The 14,330-nt window shown below is 39.1% G+C and overlaps 1 protein-coding gene across 1 annotated transcript in view; it reads right to left on the reverse strand.

Moving 5' to 3' along the window:
* Positions 1 to 1,007: 1,007 nt before the first annotated feature.
* Positions 1,008 to 14,330, reverse strand: part of wasf2 (WASP family member 2) — a 33,719-nt gene continuing 20,396 nt past the window's right edge. Inside the window, exons 5-9 of the mRNA XM_060847296.1 lie at positions 12,217 to 12,334; positions 9,199 to 9,329; positions 6,368 to 6,520; positions 5,341 to 5,864; positions 1,008 to 2,437 (exon numbers count right to left, since the gene is read on the reverse strand). Of these exons, the coding sequence (XP_060703279.1) occupies positions 2,283 to 2,437; positions 5,341 to 5,864; positions 6,368 to 6,520; positions 9,199 to 9,329; positions 12,217 to 12,334 (1,081 nt within the window). The 3' untranslated portion in view covers positions 1,008 to 2,282. The remainder of the gene's footprint in view (positions 2,438 to 5,340; positions 5,865 to 6,367; positions 6,521 to 9,198; positions 9,330 to 12,216; positions 12,335 to 14,330) is intronic.

Genomic DNA, 14,330 nt, shown 5'->3' on the forward strand with positions numbered 1-14,330 from the left:
AGCCCTTTGGCCCATAGTGTCTGTGCTGTTCACAAACAACAACCTAATTGTTCTAACCCCATTTCCAGCATTTGATCTGTAGTCTTGAATGGAAAGGGAAAGTGGTTTGGGGGTTGGCTGTAAATATATGAAAAGCAAAAAAGTGCTGCTGAAAAACAAGTACACAAACATTTTGAAGGTGGCGGGGCAGGTTATAAACAAACACTCTTCATTAACTGGAATGGGGAGTGAAAACGGAGCAGTGGTTCAGCCTGAGCTGTTGTACTGCATCTAATTCTGGGCACCTCAAGATACCATTACATTGTGGATGCAGGTATGTTCGCTGAGCCAGAAGGTTTGTTTTACAGACATGTCATCACCATACTGGGTAACATCAGTGAGCCTCCAAATGAAGCATTGGTGATATAGCCTGCTTTCTATTGGCGTGTTTAGGCTTCCTTGGGTTTGTGATGTCATTTCCTGTTCTTTTTCTCAGGTGGTGGTAAATGGGATCCATGTCAGTGTTTGTTGATAGAGTTCTGGTTGGAATGCTATGCTTTAGGAATTCCAGGACAAGCTAAACAGAGACACGCGAGAATTTCGAGAAGCATGGCATCCCAACTGGAATGCCATCAACAACACATTGACTTGGATCCCATTTATCATCCCAGATTAGACAGCAAAAAAACCACCTGGCTGACATCCAATTTGAAGGACTATTTCTGACAGGGCAATATTCTCTCTATAATAAACTGGACGTCAGCCCAGATTTTGTTTTATAGAAAAATCACAACACAATATGCTCCAATTACTTAAGTTACCCTTTCTCATTCTTTATTCTGGAAATTGATCACAATCATGTGGCCACGTGGTGCTACACTGCAAGCTAATTGTTTTCTGTACTTGTTTACTGTAGGAGCTTCACTTAACTAAAATGCAAGGTACAAAACAAAATCTAAATCATGACTTAAATACAAAATGAGAAAGATTATAATGCACAAATTAAAATCAGACTCAATTAAGCAGAATAGTTTGGTCATCATTTATTTTAAGTCTTCAGGAAGCCCATAGCAAACTTTGCACATGATCTTTAGTTGCATACAATTCGAATGAAATACATTCTTGTGAGCATTTCTGCTGCAGTTAGTCTTGAAAAATTGTACAGAAGAAACTGGGAGTTACTCTGGATAACAAATTAAATTGCCCACCTTTGGGAGATAAGAACAAATAGGGGAGGAAATGACAGAAATCATTAACCCAATTACCCAATGATGCAGTATGGCAAAATTTACCAGAAAAGCACTAAAAAAATCTGTTAAGTTTAGACCAAGATAATTTTGAACACTTAATTACACTATTATACATAATATTCCACATTGTTAGTTTTGACCAGCACTAAGTTTGCATAGTTGGTCAGTGAAACTTTCTCCTCACATCCATTCACTGATGATTGCATAAGCAAGACGCAGAAACACATACAAATGATGTAAACAAAGCAAAGGTGAGATTGCAGTTTCCTCATAGGCTTAGAGTCATTTTTGGTCTATTATTATTGGCTTCTTTATGGACAATTACCAGTGTAGACTGTAGGTAATTAATACAAAATGTTTATTTTAGAATGAGGTTGTCATATTCAAAAAGAAACTCAGTAAGACTTGGAAGATTCCTACAAAAGAATTACATATGTTCCTTTTAAAACTGTTCAGTAAAGCACTTTGGTGATAATGTTAATTACACACAAGACATGTTGGCATGATTTAAGTCAAAAGGAGCATTCTGAAAGATAAAAACCCAATTAACACTATGGACTCTAAATTATACCAGCTTCTATATTCTTATATAGCTGAAGTGCAACAGATTACAAAATTCCATCATTCTAACTACTGTATTTGATTAGAAGGTAGAATACTATAATTTATAAAGAAAATATTGGCTGATAAATAGAATCAGGTGATGTCCACTGCTGTAAGGTCTGATATGAGGCAGCAAGCTATTTTCATTTTAGTAATCCAGTGGTTTTTAGCACGTCAACAATGAGGATAAATGCATCTATATGCAGTGCATATGAACCACCCTACACAGACAAGTCTATTTTATTGCTTTGTAAATGTGGCACATTATCTATTTTAAGCCCGCCTTTATCATGCCAAGTGTTCTCTTGTCTGACATTTTCCTAACAAAGATTCACAACCTGTGCAAATAATACATTATAATTTGTGTGTGAAGGCAATGTTGGAAAAAGTTTGGTTTTTCAAACAGAAGATTATTGGCAGCTGGTGATTCATGTGTCAGCATAGCCTAGCTCAGTCAGACCATTCCTCATCATCAAACTCGGATTCTTCTGAATCACTGTATTCAACCGCGATACGCCTGGACAAGATCGTGGCCACATCATTTCCAACACGATCCCGCTTTTCCTCTTGTTCACGCTGTTCTTCAACTTTGCGAAGTTGGAAGCCTAGGGAACAATTAACATGTGGTTCAGATGCAACATTCATCCTTCCAAAACAAGTTAGTTATCAGATCAAGTCATGTTCCCAACTTTAGATCAAATGCCAAATTAAAGAGTACTCTAATGCTGGAGATGGAGGATAACTTCATATCATACTGGGGACAGATTATACCAGTAGCTCTGCAAACTGATGTCAAGTGATTGCCAGCTTTCTCACTGTTCAAAATGAGAGCTAATACTATGAGACCAAACAAGAATGGCATTCAAAAACTAATAAATCTGAAGAACTCTCATGGATAATAAACTCTGGTACATATGTGTCTACATACTGGCAGCAGTCCATCCATTACAATCTACCCAGAGGTGGTGCACTTCCAACAAACACATCTGACCTCACATCTTTGCCTGCCTGGGGTGGGCAGCCACTGACACTCACCCAGCCACCCATGGTTGGGAACATTCTCTGGTGGAAGGGTGCAGTCCCAAAGTGGTTGCTCCCGATTACTATGCTCTGCTCTGCCTCTTCAGGTGCATGAATATTCAGCTCAAAAATGTCCATAAGATTTATCGCCACTTCACCTCACACACTACATTTGAGTACTTGACATCACGGTCTGCCAAAAACGTCTCAGTTTACCTTTCAGTGTAACAATGGCACTACAAAAGGAAAGTGGAGGCTGAAAGTTGTTTCCAAAAAAGTAACTGATACAACCAACTAAAATCTTTCATTGATATTTCACTTATCGTCCATTCACAGATACTGTACTAGTCTACAATGGCTTGTACATATGGTCTGATTCAAGTTGTTACTTTTAGAGTTCAATCATCATCTTTTAACCTTAGAACCGCAGAAACATTACAGCAAAAGGCTATGAACCATGTGCTGGAAAACGGGATGAGAATAATTAGGCATTTGTTTTTGACTTGTGCAGACTCAATGGGCCAAAGAGTCCTGTAGACCTCTGACAAGGAATGAGCTATCCAACGTAATGTACCTGCATCGGGTGAAGAAACTAGCCACCTATTTTAATGGCACTTTCCAGCAACTGCTCTGCAGCCTGGTAGGTTACAGCATTCCAGCAGCAGGTTCCTTTTCTGTCCTCTGCCTCAACCACCAAACTGGGCAGCAAGTTCCAAACACCCACTCCCCTCGAAGTGAAAGATTTTCCTGGTGTCCCCTTTTACTGATCAGCTTAAACTGTGCCCCCTGGCAACTGACATCTCAACTAGGGGAAACATTTCTCTGTCCAGTGAATTCAATCACCACATTGTTCTGTGCACCGCATTTAAATCATCCCTCTGGCTCCTTTGTTCTAAGGAAAACACACTGAGCCTAACTGTTCATGAAGCTACCATTATAGTTAGCTAGCCAATCGTTTATCCAGAGCAAGAGCTTTAATTTTCCACTTTCTCAAATAGCCTGGAAATTCAATTACACCCATTGGTTCCAGTTAATCTAAAAGCATGCAATCCCTACAGTGTGAAAGCAGGATATTCGGACCTTCGAGTCCACACTGACCCACCCCATCCCTGTAACCCTGCATTTCTCATGGCTAATCGACTTAGCCTACACATCCCTGAACACTATGGGCAATTTAATGCAGCCAATCCACCCTAACCTGCACATCTTTGGACTGTGGAAGGAAACCCACACAGACACAGAGAGAATGCGCAAACTCCACACAGAATCAAAACCAGGTCCCTGGCGCTGAGAGACAGCAGTGCTAACCATTGAGCATCTGTGTATATATTACATCTTTAAAAGTAGTTCAATTAATAGGTTAAATGTAATATCCATTTCACCCAACCATGTTAACTCTGCCCGATTACCTTTAAGTGGCCTGCTGTAATATCCTTAATAACAACTTCTAATACCATCGCTATGCCAGATGCTAAGATAACTGGCCTGCAGTTTCCTGCTTTTTGCCTTCCACATTTATGGAACAAACAAGTTACATTTGTTATTTCCCATTTAATGAAACCTTCACAGCATCTAGGGAATTTTGAAAGTCTAAAATTCAAGCATCAATTTGCCCACTAGACATTTCTTTCAGAGCGGAGGAATAATGTTAATAATGTTATTTTAAAGGCAAGTGTAAAGTACTACATTCCAGATGCAATTTGATTGGTCAATCTACTAGATTCGAAGCAAAACACACTTTATTCATACGCTCTAAAATACAACAAAAAGAATAAAGAATTGGCTTGGCTGTAACTCTGTTGGAAAATGTAATAGAATAACAGATTAACTACTAAACAGCAACTATTTCAATATAGTAATACCCCATAAATCCACCCTCGGCAAAAGGTAAATTCAGAAAGCAGATTGTCTCACATGCAACCCCAGCAGCCAAGGGTGAAAAAAACATCAAGAAGGTAGTGTAGCAGAGCTAGAAGTACTACCGCAACAACTGCTACTAAAAAACTAAGAAACCAAAAATCCTGGTTCTGAGAAAGCTTGATCACACCCATTCACACTGCTTCTATTGTTTCAACTTCTAAAATAAAACCCAAGGCCTCACAAGCTGTTTGAGTTTTCAACAGACACCGTAGTACCTTGGTCTTAAAACTTTCTTTGCAATAAAAAAAAGGACAAAGTAGATCTCTCAAGGCCATGATATTGTCACACAGAAGTACCTGTAAATCAGGAAATTGGGGGTGGGAGGAACTCCAGGGAAATGGTAGTTACTGAGTTGTTGGAATACTGGCTAACTAAGCGCTATCCCCCCCCCCCCCCCCCCCCCCCCACCCCCGGGCATTATGCACTAGTTGCATGGAGAAACACTAAAAACCTCAGTAAAAAAAGCAACAACTAAGTAACACCAATTTTATGTAGGTGGACAAAAAGCAATTCACAACCATTCTGTGCTCCCCTTATACAACTAACCAAAGCAAATAAACAGCTTTACCTTGCCGAATAGCTGATAGCAAGTCGGTCCTAGCATCACTCACTGGTGGCAAAGACGCTTTGGATTTTGGCTCCGGTGGTGGTAGTGGTGGGCCATTGCTAAAGGATAATGTTGATGGGTCTGGAGGTGGGGGAGGACCAGGCGGAGGGGGTCCGGGAGGTGGGGGAGGGGGAGGGGGTGGTGGAGGGCCACCTGCCCCTCCAGAGGAGGAGGATACATATGGAACAGGAGCAGCAGGGAACTGATCAGTTGGAGGTGGTGGAGGAGGCATAGATGGAGCATCAACACCATGGAAATTTTGATTAAACTGCATTGGAGGCATTGAGGGAGGGGGTGGTGGTGGGACAGCAGGTGGCATGTGGCCCTCAGGTCCCATGAATGGTGGTGGTGGAGGAGGAGCTAGTGGTGGAGCAGGTCCAACTCCTGCAGGTGGGCCAGGCGGTGGTGCTGGAGGGGGAATAGTTGGGCTGCCAAAGCTAATCCTTTTGTGGCTTGAAGAATCCTTCTGCACATCCATGGGATAACTAAGAAAAAAGTGAAAAAAAATTAAATCAAAATTACAATTCATATGCAGATACAAGTAATACCAGGTAAGCATTCTCTACCATGGCTTTGATGCAGTGAACATTCAAAACATTATATATTCATAGAATAACACTTTTCTGCAACCTAAGAAAACCTATGTGAAATACTTCTTTTCTAGAGAGTAGCATAATTAACAATTATAAAATGTGCTTACATTTGTTCAGTTCCATTGACACCATGAAGTTATACTAGGAAGTGTTAAGAAAGGGTGCTATTGCCAAGCAGTGCAACAAGGTCAGTTCCTTCACAAAACTTTCTGGTCCTTTCTTGGAGTACAGAAAATCTCAGCTAAATTGCACATAGATAAATTGTAGCGACTAATTCTCTCTCCTCACCAGTGCATGCTCTAGCTATCCTGGTTAAGTGCACAATCATATGGTTTATCATGTTTCAAAACACCCGTGAAGAGTATGTAAATAACACAAAGTTAATTTCATCTTACCCAAAATCAGGTGGTGGGGGAGGTAAGTCAGTCCCTGGTGATGCTGGTGGTGGAACGATTGAATCACGATAATTTCCATGACTTCGATAAACAAGATCCTCATTTCCATCTGAACCTATACTTCCATTAGGATAGATCTCAATGCTATTAGGCCTGTAAAACAATATATTCACCCAAAACTCTAAATAGGTTGGCTCATCAGCAGTCACAATACATAATGCCTGCTTTATGGTATACCTTAAAACTAATCATATCCAACTTAAAGGAAAATGCCAAGGATTTAAAAATGCCAAAAAAAAATTAGAACCCAAAATATACAATGCTCTCATCTTCCAAAACCACAGACTCACGTTGTGTTCGATGATCTCAGTCAGAGTGGCAGCAGGAATTATCCTGAATATAGTTAGGCAAGAGGCAGAAATTGGCGAAGTATGAAGTTTCAGCAGTATAGGAAATGAATTTGCAGGTAAAATAATTCTATCCTGATTGCACTCATCTCTTGGCTGATAGATGAATAGACTGATTTGTTGGTTATTTTGGACAAAATTCAAAACAAAATGCAGACAATAGATTATGGTTATTTCCCATTGCATTATCAGTAGGAAAATGTTGAATTTTGCATGTGTTGAAAGCTTAACTAATCATCAGAAATCAATCACGTCAGGAGCATGTGTAACCAGAACAGCACATCCATTTCTTCAGATATTATAAGGAAACCTGAAAGACGATACTGCTGTTGCGTAAGGGTAAGCTCTCGGACAGTCCTACTGGTTAACACAATTGCCGGTCACGGCTTTTCAGATACTTCCAGTCACCAGTGATGAATTTTTCTTTTATTTACTTTCTTGTGAGAGCAATAAATGCTGGCCTTTCTTGCATTGACCATTCCTTATAGCTTGAGAAGGTAGCAGTGAGCTGCATTTTGAATCACTCCAGCTCTTTTAAGGTTAGGACCATAGGTACATCACAATTCTATTAGGAAGGATTTTAATCCCGTTACAGTGAAGAAATTGCAGATGATGCTGTAACTAGTCCAGTCCTTCTGGGTGTTGGAAATGGTGGGTTTGGAAAGATCTATTGAAGAAGCCTTGGTGAATTCCTGCAATGCATCATTTCTGTTCCCATCATCAGTGTGGTGGGAGTGAATGTCAAAGAATGTTGGGCGTGGTGCTAATCAAGCAGACTGCTTAAATCTAGATGAAGTTAAAAATCACAACATCAGGTTACAGTCCAACTGATGAAGGAGCGGTGCTCGGAAAGCTAGTTTCCAAATAAACCTGTTAGACTATAACCTGATCTTGTGTGATTTTTAATTTTGTTTACCCCAGTGCAACATTGGCTCCTCCAAGTCATAAATCTAGATGGTGTGAAAGAGGTCAGCATTGCTGTTCAACTTATCCATACAAGCAGACAGTATTTCTTCATACTTGTGGCTTGAGCCTTCTTGGGATCTGGAGGTAATGAAGTGGCTTTAGCACAGCAATGACAGCCTCTGACCAGCTCCTGTAGGTACGGTAGTTGACTGGTCCAGTTCAGTTTTTAATCAATGGTAACCCTTAGAATCTTTATAGTGGGAGGTTTCAGTAATGAATTGAATACGGAGAGGGAGATGGTCAAATTCTCTTGTTGGAGATGGTGCCTTTGACACTTGCGCTATCTGTGTGTCACTTGTCACTCATCAACCCGAGCATGAATGTTGTTGAGATCTTACAGAAGCAGTCTGTGCTGATTTGCAGCATGAGGAATCTCAAACATTACTGAACATTATGCATTCAGGGAAATTCCTCCCTTCTGATGAACTGATAGAAAGATTGTTGCTGAACCGTCTGAAGATAGTTTGACCTAGGACACTATCCTCAGCCATTCATACAGCGATGTTCTCAAGCTGACATGACTGACCTCCAATTACAACATCTTTTGCACTTCAAGTAGGGAGCTTTCAAGATTCCCATTCACTTTAGACTCAATTCCACACACAATCAAATGCTGCCTTCATGTTTAGGGAAATCACCATCACCTGTTGAATTCAGCTCTTTTGGCCAAATTCAGGGGCACGTTACTTTTGAGTAAATAATACTTTATTGTGGCAAGTTTCCATCACTTGCAGATGGCAAGTGAATTAATGGGGTGGTAATTGACAGGACTGGATTTGTGCTGCACTGCTCTGCACTCAACTGAATCAGTCTGCCCATTTCAACTGTCAATAATCCATCAATAACTAATTTTTAATTAGTGTTTTGCAGAGTAATTATATCACGCAAATCTTTTTCATAAAAAGATTGAAAAGGATGGCAGCCTTGCTGTAGTAATCAAGTATGGGGAATGGGTGGGTTGCGCTTTGGCGGTTCGGTGTGGACTTGTTGGGCCGAAGGGCCTGTTTCCACACTATAAGTAATCTAATCTATACAAGATGGATCATTAGAATTAAATTCATCAACTACAAATCTGTGCAAAAGCTTTTTTCCTGCAATTAGAATTAAATAATTGCCTGGACTGATTTTGTTACCTGCCAATGGAACTTGTGTCTTTTGTTTTTGGAGGGGTGGGGGTTGTGGAAATTGTGACATTCAAAACAAAAGTAAACTTTTCTTCGTTTCATTAAAAATACCTAACATAAATTATTTCAGTATTGAGGGTTTACTATTTCACCTATGTACTCCGGTATTGCCCATTGTTAAACTTAATACAGTATGAACTAGCATTATTTGTTTATGAGAATCTCCGGCACCAAATTTTTATCTGTATACATTATAAAAACAAGGACTGTCACAAGATAATTACTGTTGCATGTATAGTCCAAAGATTAGAATTTTTAAAATGGCAAAACTTACAGGGCTTCTTCTGGTGCAGACTTTGCTTCCACAAATTCCTTGCCCATTTTCAACCTCTCCCATTCTTCCTTTCTGGTTCTAATTTTCCGTGGATTCAAATTTCCTCTATTTGAAACCTCCCTTCTTTCTTTCTAAAGATAAAGTCAAAACAGCAAGACATGTATTTCAATGTTTTGTGGGAGCTTAGAAAAATTAAATTCCAATTTCAGAGTACATTCACGCAGTTCTGAAAGAGGCTTATTTACCAGAAACATTTCTCTCTCCACAAACTTTGCTTGATCTGAGTATTTACAGTACAGGATGTTTTATTTAATGTTGCAACTAATCCAAGTGTACAAGCTGTGTTCTTAATATTGGACTATTCTTGTGCTGGCATCATTCATCATGAATGCCTATTATTACAAGCAACCTTTAAAGCTGAGACCAGAGCAGGGCTGCAGCAAAGGAGGCAGCCTTTTGATGTCCAACCCATTTGGCTATTCAACATAACTGTGGCTAATTTATGACCCAATTCCATTCATCTAATCTTGCCCCATATATTGGTTTACTTTGGGATGAAAAGATCAGCAATCAAAAATTAATAATTGATCTAGCATCAATGTCATTTGTGGAAGAGGGCTTCAAACTTCTACCATTCTTGGTACTCAGAATGGTTTCTTCCATGTCCTATAGCTACCAGCAGTCTTCCTTCCCAGGATACCACACAAACTGATAAAAATCACTAACTTTATAAATTCCAGGAAATATAACCTTGTTTGTGCAATCCCCCAAGGTGTGGAACCTAAAACTACAAGTCTGATTGAACGAAGGCTTTATACAAACAAAACTGACTCCTGCCAGCTTTTATTCTGGTCCTTTGGATATAACAGTGGGCATTCCACCAGGCATTTAGATTTTCTATTCCTGCTTGAAGGATTTAAATGATCAGTGTTCCTGAATTTACCAACTCACTAGAGGGGAGTGATTTTAATATAGCAATGAAAATATTGAGACTCTGGATTTTAAAATAGTGACATGTAAATGAGTGCTTTTGTAAAGCGTCTTTTTTGAAACCAAAGGATGGGCCAGACACTCCTTCCAGAACAGAGTGCGTTGGAGAACAGGAACAGCCTCACATGTTAACAATGTTGGCTTTTTTTAAAAACCTCTGGTAATTTAAGGTAAGTGGGTTAAACAACGAAGGCTATTTGCTGGTCTTGGGTTTAGGATAACAGAATATTAGGTTTCCTAAGCTAAAATCAGATAGTAAACTCTGTAGCCGTGTGAGACTTTCAGTAAACAACCATCACATTAACTAAATTTCATTAAAAAAAAAATCCGTCAAGCCAGGTTTCATCCTGGGATCGGACTCTCCAATCACACCACCAGTTCCAATTGTAACACCAACCCTTCCAGCCAACATTCTTTGGAACTCTATTGTTTCTAGCTTTTCATTATTTATTTATCCCATTCTTTCAGTTTTAGGAAAGAAGTGGATGACCTCACATTTGATCAAGTTGAAATCTACTTGCCAGAGTTTTGTTCAGTTACTTTATCAGTATTTCTATTGCAATTGTGTGTTTCTGTTTTGTTAATACTGTTAGGACAAGATATATGGAACAGAAGTCACAATTGTACATTTTGTACGCAAGTTTTGTAAACAATTTGCAAATTGAATGAAGCACTCACTTTGAATTAAGAGGTCATTGTATAGGGGCCAAGATAAACGATTATTTGAATTCTACACATAATAACTACCCTCACCCACCACCACCACACCCCCTCAAAGCTAGTCCATTTGCAAGTAGTGCCAAAACAGGAATTGTATCATTTTTGCATCTCTAGCAGCTTTCACTACAATATGCTTTACTCAGCACCAACTTTAGCAATTCTGGCAACATTTAACCAATTTAATTGCATTTCAGAACACTACATTTAAAACTTAGATCTTCAGTCAAAGTATACATCTTTATATTTACTGTGGGATCTCAAATGTTGGCCTCATGAGATCTCATGTTTGAGGTTCCAAGAAAAATTAAGCAGAAGTAGACTTACAGGGTCCTGGATAAATACAATTCAAACCAGGTCTCCTAAACTCATGTATAATGGGCTAGTGATAGACAAAACAGAAAAATAGGTGCAAAAAGACAGGTCAGTGGCTATAAACATATTGAAATGAAGACATATCCTAAGAGGTACAAACTAAAAGAGAGATAGAGTCGGTTATATGAAAGAAGTACTCATTAGTGCTTATTTCTCCTTCAGCTGCTCCAAACCTTTCAAATCAAATCTGACTCTGCTGCACTTGTTTCATATACAAATGGCCAATTATTAAATTAGGCACTTCACCACAGATTCACTGATGTTACCCAGTATGGTGACAAAACATCCGAAAACAAATCCTCTAGCTCAGCGAGCTAACTTACATACTTACATCAACCTGAGCTACAAATCTTCTCAAAAAAGTCTCAGATTTTAATGTGAATCTAAAATTTAGTACAAACTTCAGTTTGCACCTTTCCCTTATGGACATTCAGAACATCCTCCTTCCCTCGATAACACTGGCAGTACCTACTAGTGATATTTTTGTTTTAAAACACACTGCTCTTGAAGAAATTTGTCTTCATAATTAAGTTAACGCTAATAGCATTGTTCTATTGATAACATATCAACACTAGCAGACAGCCACAGCTAATTAACTTACAATATAGAGGCTGAACACAATTGCCTGCATTCTGGATTTTAAAAGCAATAGCATTGAAATCACGATTTACAAGCCAAACGGAAAATGACCTTCTTTACTCACCACTACAAGTCATTGCCCACTGACTGATTCTGCATGCACTTCATACCTGTCATAGTGTTATAAGCTCAGTACCTTAGACTGTCAAGTTCCTGTCATTTTTAGGTAGCAGCACCAACTTGTCAAGGTAATACACACCAAAATGAAAATGTTGCAACTGCAATTCAATGAATCACAAAATTTCAGCTTTGAAATATACATTCACCATTATTCAAGAATGAAAAATAAAACAGTACCCGGTGTTTCCTCTTTTCCTTCATTATTTCCTTGGTATCTTGCAGCATTTTTTCTTTCCAGAGATCAAAGAAATAGGAAGGATCAGTGTAAAACTTAAGACTGTCTTTTCCATCGTCTCTGTAACACAAGGAAATCAGAAGTTAATATGACTGTAAAAGTAAAGTCAAATCAATTAATTCGTAAACCATGAATTTTTAAAATTTGTTCAACTCTCAAAATACATTCAATTATCTTAATCAGCTAACTTTACTGATCAGAAAACTCTTATCGACAAAGGCTTGTGCATCGGAGTTTCATTTTAATAGATCACAACAGATCTACTGCCATCTTGGCAACGTAAGTGCTTAGATAGCACATTGACCTCAAGTCTCATCCACCTGTGTCGGCCACTTTAAAAAAGACAAAAGGTGACCTTAGTTCCTAGCTAATCCCGTTCGATAGGAGTCACCTTCAAGGTAACTGTTAAACTGACTAATTAAATCATTCGCCATTTTTGACAACTTGTACACACAAACTTGTCACTACGTTTACCTCTATGACAACTGATTTTTAATTTTGGGATATTTGGAGGATGAAATAAGGTGTTCCATACGTCCAAACAAATTCTGGCCCATACTGATATTTGCAAGAATTAAATTTGAATGCCCTGTGCTTCTTTAAATGACTGCAAAGCAATTATAACAGCTCATTTCATGTCCAAGGACATAAAGAAAATTGGCCAAATAGCTTCCTGAAACACCAACGCTGTAGGCGATTTGCAAAACTGAGTAAGTTTCCAATGTAGATATTTCAGGCAACAGACCCGTAAATGTCTGCTCCTCAATGGCTGAAATTATTGTTATAACCTGAATCACTTAGAATTTTGTTTTGAATTATCATGCAACTTAGTTGACACAATCATATGCTGTTCTTAAAAACTTATTTTAAAAATTCCATAATGTATTGCCTACTCAGTACATCTAAGATTTTACCAAGTCTGTGCTCATCTTATGCATTCTAAGAACTGTACCATGAGCACCATAAGGGAATGGGGCAAGCAGAAATAAAGAAACATTTCCCTCCCCATCATTGAAAACATAGGAAGACCTCTGTTGGAATAAGAAGATGGCTCACGTGTTCCTAATGTGATCTTATTTATGGATGTAGGTTTGCTCGCTGAGCTGGAAGTTTTGCTTTCAGATGTTTCGTCATAATACTAGGTAACATCAGTGAGCCTCCGGATGAAGCACTGATGGCATTGCCCGTTTTCTGTTTGTGTGTTCAGATTTCCTTGGGTTGGTGATGGCATTTCCTGTGGTGACATCATTTCCTATTCTTTTTCTAAGAGGATGATAAATGGGATCCAAGTCAATGTTTTTGTTGATAGAGTTCTGGTTGGAATGCCATGCTTCTAGGAATTCTCGTGCGTGTCTCTGTTTGGCTTGGATGGTGTTTTCCCAGTCGAAGTGGTGTCCTTTCTTATCCGTATGTAAGGATACTAGTGAGAGTTTATGATCTCTTTTTGTGGTGAGTTGATGTTCATGTATCCTGGTGGCTCTTTTTCTGCCTGTTTGTTACAGTTCTTGCAAGGTATTTTGTCGATGACATTGGTTTTGCTTGTTGGCTGTATAGGGTCTTTTCAAGTTCATTAGCTGCTGTTTTAGTGTGTTGGTGGTCTACCATGATGCCAAGAGGTCTGAGTAGTCTGGCAGTCATTTCTGAAATGTCTTTGACGTAAGGGAGAGTGGCGAGGGTTTCTGGACGTGTTTTGTCCACTTGTTGGGGTTTGTTGCTGAGAAATCGGAGGACTGTGTTCATTGTGTACCCATTCTTTTTAAATACACTGTACAGGTGATTTTCCTCTGCTCTGCATAGTTCCTCTGTGCTGCAGTGTGTGGTCGTTGAAATAATGTTTTAATGCAGCTTCCCCTACATCAAAGACATTTCAGAAATGACTGCCAGACTACTCAGACCTCTTGGCATCATGGTAGACCACAAACCCACCCACACACTAAAACAGCAGCTAATGAACTTGAAAAGACCCTATACAGACAACAAGCAAAACCAATGTCATCGACAAAATACCTTGCAAGAACTGTAACAAACACTACTTTAGACAAACAGGCAGAAAAAA

Source organism: Hemiscyllium ocellatum, chromosome 30 (genome assembly GCF_020745735.1).
Source record: "Hemiscyllium ocellatum isolate sHemOce1 chromosome 30, sHemOce1.pat.X.cur, whole genome shotgun sequence".
NCBI classification, from domain to species: Eukaryota; Metazoa; Chordata; class Chondrichthyes; order Orectolobiformes; family Hemiscylliidae; genus Hemiscyllium; species Hemiscyllium ocellatum.